This window comes from Dermacentor albipictus, chromosome 10 (genome assembly GCF_038994185.2).
Source record: "Dermacentor albipictus isolate Rhodes 1998 colony chromosome 10, USDA_Dalb.pri_finalv2, whole genome shotgun sequence".
Lineage (NCBI taxonomy): Eukaryota > Metazoa > Arthropoda > Arachnida > Ixodida > Ixodidae > Dermacentor > Dermacentor albipictus.
Window position 1 is genome coordinate 39302211 of NC_091830.1, and position 20620 is coordinate 39322830.

Below are 20620 nucleotides of genomic sequence, written 5' to 3' on the forward strand. Positions count from 1 at the left end.
GTTAGTTGTAAAGTATTCCATTCACCGCTTTACCTAAATTTCGCCTCGCACTGATTGCCACACGTTCATTGGATTTGCATTTTTTATATTGCCGTGTGCGGTGGCTAAATTTTCAAAACACGACAAGATTTTAAGGCAGTGCAAAGTAACATGTCAGCGACGTTGCGAGCGTACATTTTCGAAAAACCATGTATTGATTAAAATTATATTAGAGAACATTTTTCTGACCCGCGGCGGCTGCTCAGCAACTATAGCATTGCGCTGCTGAGCACAAGATTGTGTCGCTTCTGACCATGTGCGCCGTATTCCGAATAAGGTGCATTGCAAAAAAAAAAAAAAAATACGTGTGCCGTTTATTGGCTGCCCGTTGAACAACCTAAGGTGGCCAAAATTATACCGGAGTTCTCCATCCCACTCATTCTCATAATCAGATCGGTATCCTGGCAGGCAAAAAGCAAGCCTCTTTTTTTTTTCTACTGAAATAGAATCACAGCGTGACTTTCATACATAAAAATACCTTCGTTCATGCCTAAGTACGAAAATTTTGTTTCATACGCGGCTGTACTTAAACTACATTATTATTAAATGTGTGTTGGCGAAGAAAATTTACTGTGAGATATTGACTTTTAGGGATATATGTTGTCCGGCTCACCGCCAAAAAAAGCTGCACTTTAACTATTATCGCACGTCATAACCAACGTGATTCGGCATGTGTACACCTTGCCTCGACGCAGAAAAAGTGCGAGAAGTATTGGCCGGACGACAACAAAGAGCACGCCTACGGAAGCGTACAAGTGCGCAAGGACTCAACTGTGGAGCGAGAAGACTTTATTCTGACTGAATTCAGGATAAAAGTAAGTACTATCTTCCCACAATACTCTCTTTTAGTCAAGGTGATCGCATTTTGTTGATAATTAGAATAGGGAAATAGCTGTAGGCCTTAAGCACAGTCACGCATCAAGAAGTGCTGCAGTTTACTGACGTTTATTTCTTTCTATGAATGTTATGTATCTACAAATGAAATAAAATGTTGCAAAGTGGTATTTCAGTTTGAACCTAATAAGTACTTTAATTAGTTATAAAGTAACTCGTTCGTGTTAAATATGTAAAAATAAAACTCGGTCAAGCATATTCTATGCGTTATGCTTTCCGTTCTTTAATCAGCATTTTGTAGTATCAAACGCAGGGCTGCATATCCTCTGCGTTGGGCACTACAAAGTTACATTCAAAGGTCCGGTTTGTTTGTTTTTGTTTTTCTGCTAATGTTTCACGTCGAAATGCCCGCGCGTCTGCGTCAGTGTGACGTCAATGATGCTTCAGTGTGACATGAAACTACGCTGTCACGTTTGGGCCATTGTACATTCTCCAAGCTTTGTAAACTGAATTATTTGGCTACTTCACTATAGACGATGTTTCTACAAAAGAAAAGTGTGAAGTTACTACATCCGTGCAGACACCTTCAACAATTCAGGGCGTCGCGGCCGGTTAGTGAGGCAACCAAAGAAGGCCATAGATAGCCGCCTATCACTTTGTTATGTATTTGTCTGGCGCGTAAATACTCCTTTGAAACTTGTATTTTAAGAGAGATTCAAGACTTTCTTCTATGAGATCCGCGTTCTTGTGTGGCTTTTACCCGGAAGGTAATTGCCACGTACGGGGTAACCCGCGCACATACCCATTCGATCCCTGTACACAGAATCACTTACGTGAGGCAGCGTCGCTGGAATTGAATGTCGTCATGCCACTTGAAAAGGGCGTGTCTCTTGCGGTCTGTTATTCCCATCATCTCCTTCTAAGGCTGGGTAGCCAACCTCACCCCACCTGACTACCCCACCGGGTAGCCAGCCGGTCTGAGAACGGGTTAACCTCTCGGTCTGTTCCTGCTTTCTCCTCCCCTTGCAGTCTGACGATTCCAGCAAATGGCGTAGCCTGCGCCATGTGTTCTTCACTGCGTGGAAAGATCACGGGACTCCGGAGAAACCAGACACACTTATACAGTTCGTGCGCACCTGCCAAAGCATGTTCGGGCCGAGGGGGGGTTCGCAGCCACCAATCCTTGTGCACTGCAGGTAAGCTTGCACAGCGCAAATCGTGCCGGCACACGCTATTTGAAAGCTTTGAGTGTATTTGAAATTTGCAGCAGACATAGCAGCCCATATGCACGTAATCATTTTTGATTCTTTACTGCATAATTCATTATGGGATCCTGCATAGCACAGAAAGTTTAATTCTTTGAAAACATTGCAGTCAGTGAAAAGCGGGCGTAGAAAGGCACACAAAATTCACCACATGCATAGCGCGCATAAGTATCAGTACCACCACCAGTATTAGGGCCTGTGAGGTCAGTAAGAGTAAGATTGCATATACCGAACCTTATCGAATGACATTTCCTATCAGTAAAAATGCTCCCTCGGCTGTATTCTTGGGAGGGAATAAATGAGTTGCGAGATGTACGTTTATTACTTGTTTTGGATTGCATTTCATGTTCACCGACTTTATGTTTAGGCCCTGTTGCGCAACATCCATGCAAAAACTGAGACAAGAAATGCGTGTGCAATGTGCACAAGACATTTTATATGAAGTGAACATGTACCGGTAGATTGAACGCCAAAAGGAGTAATAGCTTGTGTGGCAGTCGTAGGGCATAGCACGGCTCCATTTTTACTACTTGCTCCTGAAGCACAACTCTAACAGGTCCTTTCGGGGAAGTTGGCATTACACTTAAACTTCAGCGCAAAGGTTTTACAGCAAGAGATTAGGGAAGAATGTCTATGCATCCGGCCTGTATAGGATAATAAACTGTAGCGTATACTTGCTCATGCAACAAGCCCCACCTCACCTCTGTAGTCTACGCTGACAAGCGACAGTGCGTGAAAATAAAACATTTTCTTTGTTTGCGCACTTGGAAAATATAGTGTAGAAATATAGTGTTGAAAATATAGTGTAGGTGAATAAATATCTGCATTTCATTTTTTTGTAATCTTTAAGTGAATAAATCAGCGCTAGTACGCCACTGTGACGTATCGAATTGTGTGGTATTTTGTATTTGTGCCATTCTGACTCTGTAGATATTTATCGAACTATGCTCAGTAACAGACCTACCCAAAATACAACGTAGTATATTTTTACCAATAAAAAAAATAACTAGTCTCAAGAAGGCTTTTTCGGCATTCATGACGTCACAGTCAGCTGATGCGAGAATTTGAAGGCGGCGTCAACACCCGCCTTTAAATAGGTGCAGAGCAAGAACCAGATTCTCACAAAGGATTGTGGGATGCGGTATCATCTGCGGCGGCTTCCGGTAGGAGGCGTCCCACCGCAGTACGCGCGGGGCTGTGCCATGTGACGCGGGTACTCGCCGTAGTTCCTTCCGAAATTCTTTTTTCACTAAGATCTCCGCCCTCGACGACCAAACCTGGGCGACCCAGCACGCCCACGAGGCGGCGGCGAGGCAAGCCCTCGACGTCCCTTCGTGGGAGGCGTAGGCCCGGCCATCATAAAGTGCTGGTTTTACAATAAAAGTTTATTCCTCCTCCTCCTCCTCCTAAGATTTAACACCAGGATCAGGTGAGAGCGAAGTTGAATAGAGAGAGCGAAGTTGTTAGAAATAGAACAGCAGTTAAAGGACGAAGAAGTAAGTTATACGCACTATGCGAAACGCACCTCAGGGATCTAGAAGACCGACCGCTTATTGAGGGCTACGTCTGGGAAGGGAGAAACAGAACAACAACGCAGAGGAAGGGATGAGGAGTACGTATGCTCATCCATCAAGGAACAAATTGGTAAATAATAAAGTGAACTTGCAAAGAACAAGTCTGGATATTAGGTACAATTGCCAGTAAAAAGGCATGGCTAGGAACAACTTATTCAGGGACAGGGGACAAATGCAGGCAAGAGAACAAGGATCTAGGGAAGTGTCTCAATGACGATATAAAGCAGCTTGGCGAAGGTGCCCATATTATTCTGCTGCGTGACATGAATGGCCACATCGAGGATTTGGATGGATATCCAGGTTGTAACGGGAAGTTGATGCTAGACTTCTGTAACATTATAGTAAATAGAGAATCTAAGTGCGAGGGACATATCACGTGGGAATCCCGTAACAGGCAAACGACCATTGACTACTGCTTAATGTCGCAAGGGACGTATAGGAAGCTCGCAATAATGGAAATAGACGAAGAGGGGAACTACAGCCTTGGAAATGATCATAAGTGTATTAGTCTACAGTTGGGAGCCCTGCTCAAAAGAGAAATGCAGGGAAGTCAAAAAGAGTACGCAAAATAAATGACGAACAAATAACGCAAATAGCAGCCGGCATAGAGGAAGCAGTAGAGGTACATCCCATGGAAAAGTGAGATTATAATCAGTTAGAACTACTCATTAGTACAAAAATAAAAGAATTAGAAGAAGGAAACAGCTGGAGAGATTAGAGGAAGCCGCGACTTCAGTGGAATAAGGAAATTAGGGAGGCCATTGAATAACGACGGTTGGCACCACGGGAACACAGAGAAGCAAAGAGGGCGCAGTTATATGAAGAGGAAATAGGCCTAAATTGGAATCTTATCGACAAAAGAAACAACATGTGCAGGTCCTCGTGCAGGCTAACATAAAGCAGTCCTATGTTCGCTGGCAGGCTGATGTTCGCGATGCAATTAAAGCGGGATCTAGAAAATTCAGGAACCATTTAAGCTGGCTGGGTAAACCGAATCACAGAACGCAGGTACAGATTCACGATGCCGAGCGAAAATGTTTACAGGGAGAGGACGCTGTGAACTACATTAGTTCAGGTATAGCTGAGTCATTTAGGAAAGACGATAAGGTAATCGCCCCAAATGAGGGAGCGACACAGGATAGCACAATAAAGAACAGCTTAGACCTGACCAAGCTCAACTGGAAAAAGGCGAAAGCAAATGTTCGAAAATTCACGTCCACAGGGATAGATGAAATTCCAATCAAGTTAATTAATGAACTTGGCCCAAGAAACAAGGAAACGCTGATAAAAGCAGTGGAGGCAGACACAACAAATAAGCAAATTCCGCACAGCTGGAAACCAAGTAAATTTTATTTATATACAATTTGATTTATAATTTGATTTATAAATTTGATTTATAAATTTGATTTATAAAGGGAAACGCGATAAGACGAACATAAAATCCTTCCGTCCGGTTACGATAACATCAGTTATATACAAGCTGGCGATGCAGGTGATGAATTTAAAAATGCAGTCATCGGTAGAAAGTAATAGAATACTCGGAGAACTTCAAAACGGGCTCAGTAGTGGTAGGCACTTAGATTCTGATAGCCTGTTCATGCGTACCCAGTGCATAGAAATAGCTAAGGCCGAAAATAGACCTCTGTATTTAGCCTTGCTGGACATAAGCGGTGCATACGACAACGTGAACAGGGAACTGCTGTGGAACATTTTAAAAGATTAAGGTATCGGTCATGAGGTAATTGCTTTCCTACAGGAAATATATCCAGAAAATAATGTTGAAATAACATGGGAAGGAATTAAGAGTGCGACAACTGTCAAGTACACAAAGGAATAAGGCAAGGTTGTCCTCTATAACCGCTGCTTTTCATGCTTTATATGATAAGTATGGAAAGAAGGCTACAATGAAGCAATGTAGGGTATAATCTGTCGTAAAGATTTGGCGGACAGGATGTTGAGTAGCGACTACTGGGTTTAATGTATGCGGACGATATTGTACTCTTAGCAGATAGCCAGGAAGATTTGCAAACTCTGGTTAGTTATTGTGGAGACGAAGGAGACAGTCTAGGTTTCAGTTTTAGCGCAGCTAAGTCCGGTGAGATGTTTTTCTACGATAAAACTGATCAGGAGCTTACAATGCAAGGCCTTGAAATACCCCGAGTCGCCGAATGCAAATATCTAGGGGTGTGAATAAACAAAGGGCAGATGTACACGGAAAAGCACGAACAGTCTCTCATAGCAAAAGGGTGAAGAGATGCCGGGATAATGAAACATTGGCATTGTTCGGGTACAACAGGTATGAATTACGGAGAGGTATTTGGAAAGGAATAATGGTGCCGGGGCTTACTTTCTGGAATGCGGTCTTATGCTTAAGGGCAGTAGTTCAATCGAGACTAGAAGTAAATCAGAGAGCTGTTGGAATATTAGCACTAGGTGCCCACAGGAAAACCACAAACGAGGCAGTACAGGGGGATATGTGCTGGGCATCGTTCGAAGCACAGGAAGCTTTGAGTAAAATCCTATAAGAAAAATACCTGAGGAATTTGGACGATAACAGCTCAGCAGCTATGGTATGTGCTGGACATCGTTCGGAGCACGGGAAGCCCAGAGTAAAATCCTATGCGAAAGACGCCTGACGAATTTGGATGATAACAGGTCGGCAGCTAAGGTATTTAAATACCTATACAGAAAGAGCATTGACTGACAATGGCGGAAAAGAACTAGGAAGCTAACCAGTAAGTATGCCAGACACAAGAACGGAGAAAGACAGCATTAAACGACAGGTTAAAAACGCGGAAGATAAAAATTGGATAAATTCAATGGAAAAGAAGCATAGTGTTGAACTATATCGATACTGGAAACAGCAGATCAGGAAGAAAATGTTTTATGAAAACTCAAGAGGCAGTGCCCTACTTTTTCAAGCTAGGTCAGGATATCTTAAAACGCGCAGCTATAAAAAGAAATTTTACGAAGAAGACACATGCACTGTGTGTGGTAAATATGTAGAAACAATAGAACACCTCATACTAAAATGAGATGGTATCCATCCCGATATCGAAGCGGGCACGGTCACGCTTCCTGAGGCCCTGGGGTTTAGAGATAACAATAGTCATGTAAATAAATATGCGGTGGAAATTAGCAAAAAGTGATAGGAAGATTGTTGGCTCAAAAGCAGAGAGATGACATAAGCCTAAAAGTGTAGGAAGAAGTATTTAAGGAAAATTGCGAATTTTAAGGACATACAACACAGCTAAACAAAAATGAAAAGCTGAGCACGGTGGCAACTGCCATCACCCCGTTTCAAAGGGTTGATGGCAGTTCCATCCATCAATCCATCCTACTATCCATCCACCCATCCATCCGTGGGGCTGTGCCATGCACCGCGGGTACTCCCAGTAGTTCCTTCCGGACTTCCTTTTATGCGAAGCATATTACGAGAGCTCAACCCAGCTCCTCAGGCGCGGCGGTGTCGCCTTGAATACCACGTGACACCGTGACGTCACGACAGAGGAGAAGTGGCTTTGGCTCAACTCTTGCAAGATGGGCTGGGTGGGAATCGAACCAGGGTCTCCGGAGTGTGAGACGGAGACGCTACCACTGAGCCACGAGTACGATGCTTCAAAGCGGTACAAAAGCGCCTCTAGTGAATGCGGTGTTGCCTTAGAAACGAGCTGTTTCTAAGGCTCAGGCGTGCGTCGCTTGCTCAGGCGCACATTTCGTTGCCGCGCCGAACGCTGCGTTGCTCGACGCTCACCGCGTCCAATGCGGGGCGTCCAAGGCGAAGCAGAGTAACGCATGAGTTGTTTCTTCGTCTAGCCGAACCAAATACAGCCAAGCAACAGCAGTTCACCAAGCTAAACAGTGGTTCAACAACTAAAATAAAGGCTAGTATGCTTCGCATCCTGGGCTTAACCTTACCTAAGCCACAGCCATCTTTTTTTTAAATATTCATAACGTACATCAGTGCTGTGCAGCTCAGCTGAATAACCAGTGTAATCACCGCTAAACAGTGTACCGGAAGGCTTGTGCTGTCATTCAGTCATTCAAATGGTATACTCCTCCACACTGCTGTGTTTCTCGTACCTGTTATGTGTCACATAAAATTTTGTTTCGCCACAGAGCGCTTGTTTCTCATACCTATTTTGTTTCACATAAAGTGTTGTTTTGAGTCGCACCTTCAAGTAAATATCACGGCGCTCAGTTCAACACATTGAAATTTGTAGTTTGGATGCTTCGCACTTTTGAAATAATATATTTACTTGCGTATTACGCATCTTTATAATACAATAAAGGAAAGCTCGAGCACTGATAAAAGGCCTGCGCATAACTTTTGTTTAGTATGGGTAGCATCCTCGTTTTGTTGACGCCTCCTGCTTTTTTGTTTTAGCGTAATGTTCGTTATCCCACGCCACTGAAATTTCGTGTTCAACTCCGATGGAACACTGCGCATCCGAGAGCCGATTTTTTATGCGTTCAATGCTAAGGTGTCTTCCCGTCTAAATGTCCCAGATGTCGCAAAGATGCAATACCGTGCCACATTGTTCCATGTCCATGTAGTGAGCACAGTGGCTGAGCGTCTTATTCGTTCCGCTGACCTTTCCCCGGTAAACATCATTCGTATATTTGCCAGTAATTATACATACAAACATTTAATGCAAGTATGCCGAATGGGTGTCCCTTTTCGACAAAAGACCTGTACTGTTGTCCAAAGCCTTCTTCATTTGTGTGAATATTCGTGAATGCACATTTAGCCCCGTAGGCGTCTTTATGGGCAAGAGATCGTTAGGTGCACCCTCGGTGCTCGACACTACGAAAACAACCATATTCGTTGAAAGAAAAAAATACTTGTAGCAAAGTAAAACCTTTACCCATATCTACTGGCGCCTACGCTAGAAACCACACTTCGCAGTTTCCCACAGCTCAGTGGCAATGACTGCCCATGATGCTCTGGCGCACATCAACCATGGAATGCAAAAAAAAAATATATTCTTCTTCCGTTGACGGAAGAATTCAAGCAGACAATTGCTGGGCAGCTGGTGATAATCGCAAAAGGGAAGTGTGCGTGTTTTATCCCCGAATACACGGAACAGCTGGAATCCTGTAGCGAACAGCCGGGCCTGGAACCAGACTTGCTGTCACAGATGACGCGCCTTTTGCTATCCATCTATTTAGCGTTTTTGTTTTTTCGTGTATAGGGGGGGGGGAGTGGGCGCAACTTTGTTATCGTAGACGACTGATTACTTAATTCAGCTCTATGATTGTATTTAGTTACCACTTGAAGTTTGAAGAGACACTCCAAAAGAATATATATTGGCAAAAAGGCCGCTCTCGCAGCAAGTTGGTAGGAGAAAAATGACTCGGAAATTATTGACAGGTGGCGACGCCACTTCAAAGTCCCTGCATTAGCTCTTTATGATGCCATGAATTTCGAGCGCTCGTGTTAGGGTCTAGTTAAGCATGTGTTAAGCCTGTGTTAAACAACGACAAAACATTGCCTTATGTACAAAAAAAAACACTCAGCCTAACACATTTGGAAATACACCTTCCAGGTCAAAACGCGTTAAATAAAAGAACATACCCGCATATCGTTCGCGTAACGTTTACGTATAGTGTGCATCGTTCCATTGAAATGTTTAAGAAGTAGTGTTCGGCCTTTATTCCATTCACGAATGATCAACATTTAACCTGGAGCAAATATGAAATAGGGATTTCGGATATGAAATAATCAACATAGGGGAACAGATTTTCGGTGTTTCGTCTCCCTTTAAACAACCTCCTCACCACCCCTTCTTCATATCAATCTCCGTCTGTATCGCAACCTTTAGTGACTATTGTCAAGTTATCGCTTAACAATTTTGTTTCACTTTGAGTATCTTTGAGCGCCCATCTGTGGAGTTTATTTCTGATAGTTCGCATTTCGGGCTTAAAGCTAGCGTTGCCTACGATGCATTGCATGTAGTTTATTTCCGATCAAGTACGTCCCGGAGAAGTCTGGTGGTGCAGTTAGTCCCACAGATGTAACGACAGTAGTCTGATGCGAAGCATTTTGGGTCAACACCGTAGAAAATGTAGTGGTATGCGCTGCAAAATTTCCACACCCTAAAAGCCGAGTTGAACGATTCTTCATCTATCTCGCATTCATTTCATTGTGTTAATATTCTGCTCTCAGTACGTTCTTGTCAAGAAAGCTGTGTCCCGCTAATTCGAGCTGGCACATACGCTGACGTGCCATGCTCTTTAGGATTTGTTCAGCGCAGCGGTAAAGAAAGTTGACCCACGCCACGTATAAGACAATTCCTTTTTTCGATAGGAGACAAGTCTTAACGTGTGGATTTTTTTTTCAAGTTAAAACTTCGAAGAGAACCTGGATTGTGGGATTTACAGAAAAAAGTTTCAATCCATGGGGAATGTCCCCTGCCATCTCTCGTATGAGACCAGCCTGCCTCAGAACGCGGTCTCAAGGCAGCATCGTTGTACACGCAGATTCACGCTTAAAAGATCGAAGCGAAATGGTAGCAAATACCAGTTGTACCCCACAAGAAGAGTGCGTGCGTTTTATGCAATGTATGCGTGGGCGCATGCAGAACACGACCGCGGCAAGCACAGTGGTGCACGTCATTTAAATATTGACGCATTGAATAGAACACGGCAGTTTCTATTAAAAAAAAAAAGGTGTGTCTCTCTGTGTGCTGCTGCCGTCGTGCTGCGGGCGTGTCTGTCTCGCTCGCGCTTTCACGCAAGGAGATTGAACATTCAGATTGGCAGCTCCTGCTCGTCGTTGTGCGCGTGAGATACCGGCCTTGTACCAACACGTACGGTGCACACAGAGATGGCACGCACTGAGCATGGATGTCGGAGTCCCGTCGAAAAACCCGAGCGAGGCGCTGGCGCGATGGCTCCCGGCGCTATCGGCAGTGGAAACCGATAAAGCGCTCCAGAAATATTCGAAGAGAGATTTAGGTCGGAGAACGACCACCGAAACAGACAACGTGTGTCGGGTGGTGTTGCCTTGCACAAGTTCACAGTTGGCAGCCCCGTGTTCATTATCTTTTGCGTGTGTGTATGTGACACGCGTGGGAACACGTGGTCTGTGATTGGCACAGTCGTGGATACTTTGCATGAGGAGTCCGCAGATTTTTTTCGTTGGAAAGCCCGCTCAATAATTAGGAAAGACTACTGTAGCTTTGCGCTGTGGTAGGGTGGGTGGCAATTCTTTTCTCCTTTCACTGCTCATTGTTTCTTGTTCTATCCGTTCACTTTAACGCACCTTACATAGGAGCGTTGACGTGAACGCCACTTACGTCGGGTCCGTCTCGCTTTGCATCGTCGGAAAGGTTGGCAGTTCCCGATTAACGTTTTAGACGAATCCTTCCAAGGTCCGTCAACTTCCCTTCGACTAAACTTATTTTGTTTTGTTTAAACTTATTATATGCTCCTTCTGCACCAGATCTTTTATAGTTTTTCTATACCGTTCATATGAATATGTTGTATTGCGTACGCGCGTGTTTTCGTAGAGCGGGCACGCCGAAAATTACCACCCGAGGCGTTGCGAGACCGATTCGGGCGGGTCTGATCGGTTTTATTTTCTCTCGTCCTACCAACCATAGCGTGTCTGAGTTTTCACGCGCTCGAGCCTGCAATAGCGCATTGCATTGCACTGTCGAAGCTTACCACGTCGCTCGGGTGATTCTTCAGAATTCTCGAAAAAATTGCTCAACATATTGTGTTTGCCCTTCAAACTTCCAAGCCTTTTGTCTAGAGTGCGGCATGCACATACATTTTGAATAAACAGTACGAGAATCGAGACATCAACATTACATGCTTTCGCGTATGATCGAGTTAACAGTAAGTGACGTTACCTCCCGCCGAGATAATTTCAACGCCTTGCTGAGGTCGCAATACAACGGTAAGTATACATTGAGCAGAGAGTGTCTTTATATATATATATATATATATATATATATATATATATATATATATATATATATATATATATATATATATATATATATATATATATATATATATATATATATATATATATATATATATATATATATATATATATATATATATATATATATTCGAGACTTCACGCCATCCATGTGGAACATTGCGCAATGATTTCCAATATGTCCTCTACAAATAAACTACACTAGGCTATCTACCGTTGAATTGTGTCTATGACCAAGGACAATGACCTTTGCTACACGGACAACAAATAAAGCTATTCCCGTGTCTCAAAAGCGGGGAAGGGCTAACTTGTGGCGTTGAGTTCATTGCATTTACAACGCAATGCCGCCTGATGCACACAGATATTCCACACGGATATTTTCTGCAAACGTGGTAACGAAGAGCGTTTAAGACAAAACTAACGCCTCCACTAACTCAACGTTTTTCTTCGAGATGGCGCTTTTCTTTCTGTAGAGTACCTAATGTTTAGAATCACGTTCCATGGTACATCCTACTTCCCTTTTGGAACCGGTATCCTAATTTATCACATTCGCTTCGTTGCTCTTTACCTGCTGCTGCAGCAATCCGAAATCTAACTTCTTTCTCGTCCATTAGCTTCTTTTTGTGGCCTTTTTGCTATGGTGCGCTCAATATTTCTTGGAAATTTTCGCATCTATACGTGCGCTTCACGTCGTGGCTTTAACAGGATGGTATTGTTCACTGTTCTTTGACAGTGCTTGCCTATACATGTGGATTTAGTAGGGCTACTATGTGTTGGTATGTGATTATATGTGTTGATATGTGTTGACAATATGTGTTGAAACATCCATGCACGCTTCACTGCTACAAATCCAGACTACCGCAGGACAAGGAATGCCTTTTTTGAGTTAAGGAAAATTCGATATTGGAAGTAGAATTTTGTATCATTTGTCTTACCCGACGTACTTATGGGCTATATACTCAACTGCCATGAAAATATTAGGTTGCAATCGCCATTACACCTGCCTAACAATCTTGTATCTAGTCTTCACGTACGTGTGTTGAGTCACAGCTGCGAATGTACAAGAAGGTAGGCAACACTATTCAGATGCTCATTGCTCTCTGAGGCCAAACAGTACTTAACGTGCGCACGTTTTGACTAATTATCAGTTAGGGAGAACAAAATGAATGCTCTATAACCTACATACGCAATAATAACAAATCATCTTACAATTTTTATAACGGAAGCAATAGAATTTGATCATCGTGGAAATCGACCTAAGGCAAGAGAACTTGCTCTGGCGAAGACAAGTCCCATTATCCAAATGTTCGTTCGAGTGGTATTTCTTGTTCGCATACGGATGTTACCTATTGAATATAGGATGCTGACACGTTATTCCACATTCAAGGCAGCGTCCTGTCTTTGGCGCTGTGAAAAAAATATTCTTTTAATTATAGCTAAACCTCGGTAAATTTTGCTGCTTCAATATATTTTCCATACATCAGGATGTCAAAACATTCAAGTATCGAATTTTTTAAAGCCCACTTTACAATGAAAAACGAATTCATTGAATTTTGGATTGGCTGGCAGAATGCAGTCACCATAGAAAAAAAAAAACGTCTGGCTTTAAATCGCTGTTATTATGTCGGTCGTGCTTACGTTTGCAAGCAAGGAAAGGACTTCTCGATAAAGAAAAAATGTTAACCTCACTAACTGCGCGATCGAGCGCGAAAATGGCAGCAATGGCCATCACCCACCCTCATTCGAATATAACAACGTCTGCAACCTTCGTCGCCAAAACATTTCGTCGCCACCGTCAACAACGGTGATGGCGAACAGCATGTAATTTAGCTAATTGCTTACACATGTTCACTGTTTTCCAGTGCGGGAGTCGGAAGAACCGGCACCTTCATCGCCCTTGACATGTGCTTGCAAAAACTACAAGTCGAGGACGAGATCGACATTTTCCACCTCGTCTTGGACTTGCGTGAATGCAGGAGGTGCATGGTGCAGAATGAGGTGCGTGACTGCTTGCGTTTCTCTCGCGTTGTCCCCCCAAACACACGCTCAAAAGCTTAATTCAGTGAGAGAAGGAGCACACAATGCTTCTTTGTGTATAATTCTCGTTCAAAAAAAAATTAGAAGATGAGAGCCGGCAGCTGAACACAATTTGCGGTTGAAACAGCGATTCTCCGCGACACACATGGCGTGAATTCACCGTAGCTTCACTGTGGGGCCTTAGGCACAACAATGAACATACGCTTGAGTAGCTGAAATTTTAGCTCCCTGGTTAATCGTACCTTTTTTTCTTCCATTTCACGTATTCCAGTGCTTTCTTGTGGCAAAAATGTGTTGTTTTGTTGTAAAAAACAGTCATTTGTTTGTAACGAGCTGGGAATAGCCATTCTGTCTCCTTTATTTAGCTTTCTGCACCCTTGCGCACTGTTATTATACGGCATGTTCAAAATTAAGCAACAAGGTTTTTTTAAACTGAGTCAGAGAGGCACGCGAAGGCCACCTGGGCAAATAACTTATGTGACCAGGGGGAGAAAAAGTAAGATGGTAATTATGCCTGTCAGCAGCCCAATTACCTCAACTTCAATAATTACCTTTTTACTGACTGCAGTAAGTGTGTATCTTTGTACACAAAAGTTAGAGGGAGTCGTTTTTCTACACAGTTTCGTTTGGAAGAATTCTAGCATGTCTGTGCTCCGAGATATCCGACTGCGAATTTTAATTGCCGTTCACATGATTAGGCATGCAAGAGTGTTAGGATCGGCGCAGAACCTCCTCACTGATGTGATGCGGTCCTTGCGTGCGGCGTTGAGTCTGACAACAGGGCGGAGGCATAGACAAAAATGGTAGCTGTTCCCCTTCCCCGTCTCGGCTGGCGAAATCAAGATATGGCAGCGCTGTATGCCGCGCAGTTGTTGCTCTTGATTTGAACAAAACAGCACTTGGAATTCAGCAGTCAGTTCGTTTGCGTAGCCTAGGCAAGGTCCATGCCCGCTCGCCTAGTCACCATCACGCACGCGCATTGCCCTCCAGCTACTTCGCTCACGTCATTACCTCAACATGGCAGCTACCGCCACCGTTACAGGCTGCGCGCGGTCGCGTATTTCGACAGTGGTTCCGGGTTTTTCGATTTTTCGATTCGCCAGCCGAGAGGGGAAGGGACAGAGTTATAATCCTTGCCTATGCCTCTACCACGTTGTCAGACTGAACGCCGCACGCAACAGCCGCGTCACATCAGGGAAGAGCCTTGCGCCGATCCTAACTCTCTGGCGTGCGTAATCGCGCAAGCGACAATTAAAATTTGGAGTACGATATTTCGGAGCAAAGACACGCAAGAAGAATTCTTCCAAATGATACAGTGTACAAACACGACTGCCTCAAACTTTTCAACACAAACATACCCGCTTACTAAAGTCAACAAAAAGAAAATTATTCAATTTAATTTAATTGGGCTGCTGACAGCGATATTTATTGCCTCAGCTTGTGCCGCCTGGTCACATAACATGTTTGCGGAGGTGGCCTTGTGTGCCTCCCAGTGCCTAACTTTAATAAAATTATAAAGCTTAACTTTCGACACCCTGTACACAACTAAGAATGTGATTTTATCACACTATGATTAGGATCATCGCTGTTCTATATATTTTATAGGTAGTGTGCCTGTTGTACTTTTGTGTCAGAATATGCTTCCCTGTTTTAGCGCCGATTGCGCATATGAGAGAAAGCATAGTGTTAAATAGCGAATAGTGTTAGCGTATAGTGAACAGTGTTAAAATAATGCGTGTATAATGAGCGTGTATAAGTGAGGTCTGTTTATAGTAAAACAAAATGTGCGGTTCCCTTGTATACGACATATTTTGTCGGGTGCAATTTTTGTTGTTGTCGTGGGCCTTAGACAAAGGACGCCTTCATGATCGTGGCTTGACATCGCGGCGCATTTGGTGTAATTCCGGCCCTGCTTTAAACCAACGCATCTTGCATTATTACGGAAAATGTTAGCCGCTAAGCATGACAAGCAGAGGCTACTACGTATTTCTATATAAAGGTTATTCCACAATAGTTGAGAAATACCCGCTGAAGTTTTGAAAAATTATTCTCAGTAGGCTGTGATCCATCGGCTTCTCAGTATACAAGAGTCCTCAGGACGAAAAAAAGCAATATTTACTAAAAAAATTTAGCTTATCATGTTTGTTTCACTCTAATTACAGAAACAGTACACTTACCTTTACCACTGCGTTGCTGCTGTCATCGATGAAATGTGCGGATATACAGTACAAAGTAAGTAACAAGAAATACAGAAAATTTTGCTCCAAACCTATTTCTTGTTAGCAAATGCATATAAGTGATTGCGCACATTCCGTAAGGGCGAAACGGCGGGGTAGTAATCTTGCTTTAATAGCAGAAGTTTTTGATGCGGGTATTTTTTTTTGCATTTTGTGTGCCTTTATTGCTCCATGCAAGCATAACGATTGGAAGAAATGCATGACTTAAGCTAGAAAACAAGTGCAAGCTCAGACAAAATTTAATAAAGTGTCAAAAATATTTCAATAAATTGTAATCCAGGAAGCATTGAATAATAACATGTTATAAATGTAAACATAAGAGTATACACAAAAAAAAATATTGGCAGAGTGCATCTTGTGATCACTGTCGACAGCAATGCGCTTAGCATTTAATCAATATAGGGGTACAACTTTTTGCCACTGCCAAAATGCCTGGTGTATGAAGCGTGTGCTTCAGCGAGACTGCTCCCTCGCGCTTTCCTATGAACATTCCGCGCCGTCTAGCGGAGCCGCCACAAACCTGCGCATGGCTTCCGAAATGAGTGGCGCGCAGGTGCGTGCGTACGCTTAGAAACGCACGACGGGGCATCCGGGTTACACTCTCGCGCTATATTCAGGACATGCTGCGCCATCTACTGGTGCCATAGAGAAGCTTGCGCGTGGCCACCTAGATTAGATGCGTTCCGCATCCGTACGTGCGAACATTGAGAATGGTCCCCTTTCTGGCCGCATATACACAGTGACGCATACTCGGGGATCCAAGTTGACTAGAGGTCCATCGAAGATCGGCACATACCCAGTTCTATTGTGGCGCAACTTGTTTAGGTGAGGGCGCGAAAGTCGTTCATTGCATTGTATTTGTGGCGCAGCCTTTCGAAGCGTTCAGGCTACTCTCGTTGAAGAACACTGTGGGCAGGAAGTGGGTTCGATTCTGCCCGGCACGGGATAAACTTCAAAGGCTTTCTTAACGACAAGTTCAGTTGGTCGAAAGTTGCTCATGGCAAAATCGGCTGGTGTAATTGCACTCGGGCTCCTCTCCCGTTCCACAGCGGCTACTGCACGCTGCTTGCCACTGCACCCGCTGCGAAGTCTAATGACTCCACCGTTAGAATCCGCGTGAGGCAGTGGTTAATCCCGCCTCGCATCACAGAAATTAAGAGGACCTCTTATGCCATGATACACCGGGGCGTTCCCACTGGCAGTTACCGAGTTATCGAAGTTGGCGTCAGCGAAGTTGATTGAACAGCGGCACTCATCTACTGCCACATACCCAGTGAGCCCAGTTGGTATCAGATAGAGAGAGAGGGACAGAGGAAAGGGGAAAGACCGGGAGGTTAACCAGAGGGGAAGATCCGGTTTGCTACGCTACGCTGGGGAGAGAGGGGAGGGACAGGTAAAGCGATAACAAAGTAGAGATAAAGGAATAAAGGAGCATAGACACACAATCACAATTGGTCACTGTCACCGCATACTGTCACCGCACAGCACAGTAAGACTTGCAAGTGTCGGTATCAGATGTTCACTGGAGAGCCACACAGGGCGATTTGCGCATACACAGTGCTCCAGGTCAGCGGGAAAGAGATTCAAGCGTGGTGCATACTCATGCCACTTACACAGTCTCGCATCTCCAATGGCTCGTGTCGGCACCAACGGGAAGGAGCATCAAAGGGGCAACTAATACTTGGAACCTGGTGAGGAAGGTAACTGTAGCCTTTGCAGTCCGAAAGAAAAAAAACACGGGCTGAGAAAGTGCCCGAACGTGGACGTGAAACTTGAAAGTGGATGACTAGAGCGTTGTGATCTGTGCGTGCTTGCGCACGCTGCAAGGATCCTATCAGATGTACACACACGCGCCACTAGCGTCAGTGTAGATAATACAGAATGTTATGTATTTCAAGTGCCTAAATATGCTGCCTTATCTAATTCCTAATCACGACAATCTTGGTCTATGGTGATGCTTATAAATCTTGACATTCCTATTTCACTGCTTTTTCCCTGCCGTTATTACTACGTTAATCGTTTTACGCAACGTCTATCTTGTTTTTGTACATCATGTGAGCCGGTGCACTGGTTGCCGTAATCATCGAATGAAGAAAATTTCCTCTGCGGCACAATTTAACGTTGGTATTCTTTTTTTTTATTTTCCTTGGATCAGATGAGCCGATATACGAGAACGTGGCTGCCCTGATGTCCGGGCCTACCTGCTGAAAACATCACGAGTTCAGCCTCGTCCGCTGCATGTGATAACAGTGGCTCTAGAAATTTAGAGAGAAATGCTCAATTTTGTTAGTCCATTGAAGTGCCCTTCGCTTGGTTTCTGGAGATGTCTCTGGGGAAATAAGATATTATAAATTTTAGCATGCACCTCTATAAAGTGTAACGTTGCACGTGAAAGACACAGACAGAAGCAAGGAACGAAGACAAAGACAGGGCGAAAACTATCAAAAATGTTATTGGGCAACCATCGCGACTTTTTTTTATATAATGCGGCAATTCTTGACACTTTGCGTGGTATGTGTATTTTCATTTCTTTCTTCTGTCTGTGTCTTTTACGCGCAACATTACACGCTTTGATGTAACACCAACAGGCCCAAATATCAACTTTAGTATTTAGCTTGGACACCTCTTCACATCGGTAATCATCGATGCTACACTTTACTTTCTTTAAATAAACACAAAAAACAAATGCTAGAACGGTTTACAGAAGCACACTTTCAATTCAGATGCTATATTTTCATTTCTTTCAGCGTAAAATAATAGACTGTTTTTAATCGAAACTGAAAATATAGTTCTCCAAATAATGTAACACCTAGGCAAAAGTGCCCTATTTATCATTTTCGCTTCGAAGCCTTCAAATTGTGCTAGCGAACTACAATCACTTTGTGACGAAAAATTGCAAATCTTTTCGGATTTGATTTTGCTTATCTTCGCATTGCTTGTAATATTTCTTTGTTATTGTGATGTCGGGTAGAATAAGATGCACGCTGTCGGAATCGGTGGCGATAGTGTGAGCGAATGCATAAATCTCAGCGTAGCGTCAGCAGTGATTGCATTCTTTACAACCCTTCTAAAAGCACCAAACCCTGGTTTATGTTGGCTTTTTTCGTTTGAAAACGATTGATCTACATTATATCCTAACCAAATATTTATCTTCAGTATCACTAGCTAGCTGACTAAGCTGTGAAGCATGAGTGCAAGACTTCCTGCGTCGAAAAATTTAGTCTTCGTTGCGATGAAAGCGCGTGTAGAGTTTGTTGACTGAATACTTTGTCGCTTCTTTTACGTTGGCTACAGGCGAGATCATATCACCAGGTTGTCCTTGCCTAATGGCACAGCACTATGTCGAAGTGTTCTCACTTCTTAATAAGTTCTACAGTGCTGTACACAAGTGACGTGCGCTTTTATAGAAATGAAAATTCTTGAGAGTACAGCTAGTAGTGAATCTTCTTTTAATGTTGAACATTAATTTATGACAGAGTGAATGCATCATTTGACTTACAGTGCATTCTTACGTTTCTGACACAACGATCCGTTTATGGGAAGCTTATACATTATGTATTATTGCAAGTATCATTTATGTCTCTAAATCACATAACGGACCATAAGGAATGTGAATGCTCGGAGGTAGGAACAATTATCTAGTTAATACCACTAATACGCACAACTTCAGGGTAAAGTCAGAGTATTTCGAATAGAAACAATAATGTCGTTAGTTTCGCCAAACGCTGGGGGTTAATTCCTTGCACAAACCACTGCGCAGGCAATGTTAAATGAAATAGAATACACATTTATTAAGCTAAAACACAGCCCTCAAAATAATAGGGCCTCAAGCTGAATCAACAGCTTCACATGTCCCAAGAACCCTTACTAGTTACGCTTAGGTGCAGAAAGATGCTCTTTGTTGTATCGACGAAAGTAACGTGTAGAAGGAATCATATGAACCACAAAAAATGTTTTTAGGAGCGCACGGGCCCAAATACCAACAAAAAGGCTGGATTACTACTGTTTGCGATATCGTCCCGAATAGTAGCATGATCTGGTGAAAATATTTATCATTACACACCTTTATCATAACTGCGTATTCTTGTATGAAGTGGCAAATTCTTTGCCCTTCTATTCTTAACCAGCAGGAGACATTGATGAGTCTTCTTTATTTACTTTCCCACCATTTCTGAGTCAGTGCAAGATATGTATATAAAACGTGAGTTTGATTGTTGTGAGTGATGAGGGCTTGCAATTTAGCAACTGCAAAATGCATGTTGTACTTGAGTGTGATGTTTCTTTCTTGCATGAAGAACATAAATTTTTTCTTTCAGAAGTTTGCATCAGTAAAAAACACATTCCATACAATATTTTATATATTGTGTTTTTATTCAATATGTTTAGTTTGAATAAATACAACGAAACATTACACTTGGCCTGATTGTTCCTGTTTTGCGCACAGATCATTTACTGCACCGTCACTAATTTTATTTAACATTTATCGCGGTAGTTAGATTGAACAACACAGTCGAAATGTTCATGTAAAATGTGGTTACATTCACACATGGGGGGCCGATACCCTCAAAAGACAGCAGCTGAGAACCTTCCATACCATATCTCTTTGGCCCAGCTTCGTCTGCAGTGATCAGATCAGTGTAGTGGCGATCTCTGCACAGCTCTTGAGGCACAATGTATGCA

General features: G+C 43.2%; 1 protein-coding gene across 1 annotated transcript in view; it reads left to right on the top strand.

Annotated features, from left to right (window-relative positions):
• LOC135907322 (receptor-type tyrosine-protein phosphatase H-like) overlaps window positions 1-20353 on the top strand; it is a 109268-nt gene extending 88915 nt beyond the window's left edge. Inside the window, exons 25-29 of the mRNA XM_065439002.1 lie at window positions 735-854; window positions 1903-2069; window positions 13529-13664; window positions 15866-15935; window positions 18096-20353. Of these exons, the coding sequence (XP_065295074.1) occupies window positions 735-854; window positions 1903-2069; window positions 13529-13664; window positions 15866-15935; window positions 18096-18148 (546 nt within the window). The 3' untranslated portion in view covers window positions 18149-20353. The remainder of the gene's footprint in view (window positions 1-734; window positions 855-1902; window positions 2070-13528; window positions 13665-15865; window positions 15936-18095) is intronic.
• Window positions 20354-20620: the final 267 nt, after the last annotated feature.